Raw genomic sequence first — 6,000 nt, 5'->3', positions numbered from 1 at the left:
TCTTCACTTCTTAATTTCCATGTACTGCCTGCTGCTCCAGCCTACCTGGAACAGTTTGAAAGCACATCTTTTCACAGATTGGTGTGAGCAGCGTTTCAAAACATTTCTAAACATGTTTCCACTTACTGCTCTAACTCACAGAATATTTTCTATTCTTTCACTTAAGAATGAGGGGGGCCACAAAAATGTTTAAGTCTGCAACTCATGATGTCTCACTATTAAAAAAAAAAGAATGAGGAGGGCTGGAGCAATAGCACAGCGGGTAAGGTATTTTACTTGCATGTGGCCGATCCGGGTTCGATTCCCAGCATCCCATATGTTCCCCTGAGCACCGCCAGGGGTTACTCCTGAGTGCAGAGCTAGGAGTAACCCCTGTGCATCACCGGGTGTGACCCAAAAAGAAAAAAAAAAGAATGAGACTTGTCGACCAGTTTGAATAAAACTATCTTTTTGTAGAGAGGTCAAATTACAATTCCTATGACACTATTTTTTTTAAAAATAGGGACCATTCTCGGGGATGCTCTGAGGGGCTGTGGGGATCACTCCTGCTGTTATGGGTCTGAAGGTTTGGCGTTCATGCTGGCTCTGAATAACTCAGGGTACGGTGGAAGTGACCAAGGTCACACTCAATGTGGAGGCAGGCAGTGCTGGCAACTGAGCTCAGTCCTGCCCATACATGCACCTCACCTCCCCTATCCATTTGAGTACCATCTCTTGGCTGATTTCCATAAACTTTAAAAATAGAAAATCTCAGTACAGTGGTTAGGGATCTTGCCATGTATGCGACTGACCTGGGTTGAATCTCTTGCACTCTAAATGTTCCTAAATAATGTGCCCAAAACACCAAAAATAAATAAATAAATAAATAAAAATGAAAACCAGAAAGTCCCACACATTACGCTTCCGCTGGCGTAAAATAATATTAGCTGATTCCTTTCAAAACAGATACATAAAATATCAAGAATAACGTAAATTTTGCTTTAATCAAATTTAAGTCAGGAATATAAAGATCTTACTTTTCATTTTTAAAATTACTCAAACACTATCTATTTTTCTGCTGTTGCTTTAACAGGCACATCATAATTTACTTTTTCTGGGAAAGCATCTAAATTGCAAATTAAAAGTATACATTCATAAGTCCTTGAACAACTATTAAGGTACCATATTTCTGATTTTAATAAAGAAAATTCTTAACATTATATGAGCATTGTTTCATTTATAATCCTGATTTTTAAAAGATTGTAAAATAAAATATAGTAAAATTATTGCTTTCAAAGTTGGCACAATCTATACGAGATAGAACTGAAACAAAAATAAATTGCAATGAAACAATTACAGAGTCATTTCTGTTCATTTAAAAAAAAACTTTTATGCACCTTTATAGTCTTTTTATGAAAAGAGATTTCCTTCCTTGTGATACTTTAATTCTCTACATATTCAGGAATATCCTAAGTATATTAGTGTGTTAGCCACAGGAATGACTTAAATTTTTCATTTTAAGCAACACAATAAATACTTAACAAATCTTAAGATGAAGTTAAATAGGTATATTATTTTTCCAGGTAATACACCTCTCTCCCACATTGCAATTTCAAAAACACTGAATTATTTTGTAAATCCTAGAAATGAAATCACAGAATTAAGGGAAAAATTCAAAATGTCAAAATACACATGATGTGATTTAGCATAAAATTACCAAAAATATAAGGCTTACAAAAATTGTTTAAACATGTAAGGAGCATTATTCTTGAATCACATTCACTCTGAGGGAAGAAATAGTACCACAAAGTCTGTTAATATTTAAGAAATACCAGAATAGCTTCCGACTTGGTTTACAACAAATTAAGAAACACTGCTTTCAGGTTTTTTACACAAGCCATCTAAAAACTTAGATTCAAAGTTTAAGTGTTTTCTTTTATTGTAAATGAGTGTATTTAATAAACTAGTTTGTTTAAGATGCATCAGACACAACAGGTATCTAATGCACCAAAAGAGCCAAAATAACCTCACATCATTCAGGGAACATTTGAAGTTAACAAAAAATGTTAGGTCTCCTATGCTTTTATGTAGAATTGGGTACAAAATTATTCTGAGCCAAATAGAAGAAATATATTTACTTTTTAAATGCTATCAGTCCACTCAGTAATTAACATATTTTTCTAAATCTGTCTTTATATTGTCAAACCCCAAACCAAAACTGCTGTTGGTGTTCTGATGCCAGACAAATATCGAATTTCTTGCTTTCAGGTCAAAATCACTGTGACCCTGTGACATAAAGCCTGACCTGGTCACTGCTGCCAACATCTAAGTAAAGACAATATATGCCAGTACAACATCTACTGACACAGCTGTCCTGGTTGATGTGATTAGGCTGTAGCAGAGGGCTGGCCTGGTCCCCTAGTTCTCTGGCATTTTCACTGCTAGCCTGGAATCTAAAATAGTTTACACAAAATCAAGTCATTCATATTGCTAACACAAAACCCACATGGTATATCCTGAATGCCATCCAATCTTACATATTTACTGTGTACATTAACTAAATAATTACATTGTGCTTTTCACTTCTGTTTTGTGTCCACATCATTTTATTCCTTAGTTTCCTTGTCAGGGAAGAGAAGGCTAAGAAAAGATGTACAAAGAAGTCAAGATAGCAACGGAACATTACATACACAACTATCAAGTTATCTCTTTAATTTCAAAGACACTATCATTCAAAAAGCAATATATAAAACAAAATTTCCTCCCTACAGCCCACAATTATTCCACATAGATTTTCACAGCGACCCGCATACATATCCATTCATTTTCACCATCTGTTCAGTATACATGGAGTATGCTTTTAGAATTGCGTCATTTACTATTGTAGTCTAAACCTGGCAGTAACAGGGAAATGTTCTTAGATGAGGTTTGGTGATTTGCTCATTTTAACACCTATTTACAAAGATATCTATTTACGTTAGCAATAAATAATCCTTATATCAAAAGAGATAATGCTCGTGCACACAACGAGATGGCTGCATGCTCTTAAAATATTTACACAGTTTCTCTGTGAGCAAAGTGCAGATCCTTCCATTTTCTTCACATTAGTCTTGCTTCTGGGGGATGCATCCTTCCATCTCAACAACTTCAGGCCATCCTTCATATTTGTTGGTGTCCTTATTGTTCTTTATGTGCTGTGGGAACACATTAACAGTACATGATTGGTAAAAACGTTTATGAACTACTTATTTGCAACGGCACCCTTTTAGCACTCATTCCAGCCTTACGTGATGTGTATGTGATGTCAGCAGTGCGTTCATCTAAATGACTGCACAGGACATTAATGGGCTATCCTTGGGCCTGGTGGGTAGCACTGTGTAGCACTGTCCTCCCGGTGTTCATGAATTTGCTCAAGTGGGTACCAGTAACGTCTCCATTGTGAGACTTGTTGTTACTGCTTCTGGCATACTGAATACGCCACAGGGAATGAACTTTTGGGGCTGGAGTGACTGTACAGAGGGTAGGTGTTTGCCTTACACGAGGCTAACCTGGGTTCGATTCCCAGCATCTATCGTGTGGGCAGGATACTCTCGGTAGCTTGCGGGGCTCTCCGAGAGGGAACTGTCACTGTCACTATCCTCCCATTGTTCATCGATTTGCTTGAGCGGGCCCAATAACGTCTCCATTATGACAATTGTTACTGTGTCTGGCATATCCAATATGCCATGGGTAGCTTGCCAGGCTCTCCAAGAGGGGTGGAAGAATCAAACTCTGGTTGGCCATGTTGGCCTCTTGCAAGGCAAACGCCTAGTAGGAATCAAATCCAGGTCGGCCGTGTGCAAGGCAAACACCCTACCCACTGTCTGGTGGGTAGTGGGAGAAATTCAAGTAATAGCTAAAAGGACATATCACATCCAGTCCATGCTTCCAAAACTCCTTCAGTGGAAGAAAATAAATAAAGCTTATTTTTCAGTTCTGAAGTATTTATATACTTTATTATACTTTAAAAAGCAAAATTAAAATCTCCAAAAAAAAAAATCACAATTTAAAGGATGTAAGAGAACGTACTTTTATGCAGGAAAAAAAGAATTCTCACATAGAAACTTATGATCTAAAATTAAAATTTTGAAATTTTGAAATTAAAACTGTGTCAGGGGCATTTCACAGAATTGATTCCCAAGCACTTACTAAAACATATAAACATATTTACTGCTCTTTTTCTCCAAGTATAAAATAACTGTGATTGGAAATCTGTATACACCATTTGCTTGTCTCTAAACTGTGACAAGCTAAGATACTAACCTGTTCAAAAGGGCTTTTGGTCTTGATGCCTTTCCCACCGCAGAAGACCCAGTTGTCTCGGAATCCGAGGTTAGTTATAGACGTACTCCCCAGTTCAGCAATGAGTTGCCGAGCCTCATCATTGAGTCTGACAGAGGGAGAGAGAGTAAATAATGAGCAGTGCTCTTATCTAAGTGGTCCTGATTCACTGGGACTATTTAACACATAGTCTGATGAGAAAATGTCAGCTTAAGCAAAAGAACTTTTGGAGCTGGAGTGACTGTACAGCGGGTAGGGTGTTTGCCTTGCACGAGGCTAACCTGGGTTCGATTCCCAGCATCCCGTATGATTCTCTGAGCACCATTAGGAGTAACTCCTGAGTGTAGAGCCAGGAGTGTGCATCACTAGGTATGACCCAGAAAAATAAAAAGTGAATTTTTTAAAGGTTGAAACATTTTTTTTTCTTTTCCCCAGAGCAACAGTCCTACTGTTTGAACATTTTAGGCATAAAATACATAAAACCTAGTGATTAAGTTTATTCTATTCATAAGAACTTTGTGGTTGTGTTACACCACAATCTACCACATTCTCTTTCCTTGACAGTGACATCGAATAAGGGGAACTGCAGTTAGCAAATGTCACTCCAGGCCAATCCAGGGTCTTAGACACCCGAGGAAAATTAGCAAAATTAAAAATCACTTTGCGTATCCCCTGGGCCCTTTAGAAGTCACATTCAATGAAAATCAAGATCGATCATGAAGACTGCTTCAAGTGAAAAGAAAATAACTTTGAAAATGAGGATACAAATGCGCCTCAGCAATAACTGCCCAAAAAAGCCAACCAGAGAGCAAAGATTAACCACAGAGCAGTGAAAGCACCTGCCCGTGGAAGCAAGGTCTCGGCAAAGGCGACTCCCAGATGGACTACGAGAAATGCCATTAAGGAATTGGGTGGGGGTTACTGTCCCAGTGCAGTGGGCCTCAGTCTCCCCGTCTCAGAGGGAAGCGGCACAGCACGACAGGCTAGCTGCGGAGATGGAAAGATGGAAAGAACAAAAGGATCATTAGGAGCCACCCGGGGAGGTACCTGACAGTCAACCCTAAATGTCACCTAGAGAGGGACATTTAAAGGGGAAGTTGAGCAGAACATTGCTGCTAGCATCTGAGGCAGGATATGGTTGACATTTCCAAGTGGCTGAAGGATCACTAGTTGCAGTGGCAGGAAGGTCAGCCTGATTTATCTCACAGAGAATCACTAACTTCCCTTTAATGGCTAGACAGACCTTGTTTATTACACTTTGTGTTTTTCAGAAATTGTGGAGTTCAGCTTGTATTTGTTTTTTTAAAAAACAAAATTGAAGGTTTGTGGCCGTCACCAATGAATACTTCTCTATCAGAGCCATTTTCCCCATATGGCATGAGCTCATTTTGTGGTTCTGTGCCATATAATTAAGGGGTATGCACTGATTTTCAGCCTTAATGCTATTGCACTTAAGAGTCTGTCGTATGAGGTAAACACAACGTATGTGTGTATAATATTTATCTAAATATATCTATGCAAATATATAAAATACATAACATACACTGGGATACCAAAAAACTGCATGCAACTAATTTATGGCAATATTCACTTTATTTTGGCAGTGTGGAACTGGACCTGAATTTTATTTCTGAGATATAGGCCTGTATTAGTCAAAACAAAAACTAAGGAAACCAATTCTCTTAATTAACTGGTGGATAA

General features: G+C 38.2%; 1 protein-coding gene across 1 annotated transcript in view; it reads right to left on the bottom strand.

Annotated features, from left to right (window-relative positions):
• Positions 1 to 3,041: 3,041 nt before the first annotated feature.
• Positions 3,042 to 6,000, bottom strand: part of FAM3C (FAM3 metabolism regulating signaling molecule C) — a 35,901-nt gene continuing 32,942 nt past the window's right edge. Inside the window, exons 8-9 of the mRNA XM_056118043.1 lie at positions 4,282 to 4,408; positions 3,042 to 3,173 (exon numbers count right to left, since the gene is read on the bottom strand). Coding sequence (XP_055974018.1) covers positions 3,084 to 3,173; positions 4,282 to 4,408 — 217 coding nt within the window. The 3' untranslated portion in view covers positions 3,042 to 3,083. The remainder of the gene's footprint in view (positions 3,174 to 4,281; positions 4,409 to 6,000) is intronic.

This window comes from Sorex fumeus, unplaced genomic scaffold, assembly GCF_029834395.1.
Source record: "Sorex fumeus unplaced genomic scaffold, SorFum_2.1 ptg000037l, whole genome shotgun sequence".
In the NCBI taxonomy this organism is placed as follows: Eukaryota; Metazoa; Chordata; class Mammalia; order Eulipotyphla; family Soricidae; genus Sorex; species Sorex fumeus.
The sequence above is the reverse complement of the archived record's forward strand: the minus strand, read 5'-3'. Positions and strand labels throughout refer to the sequence as shown.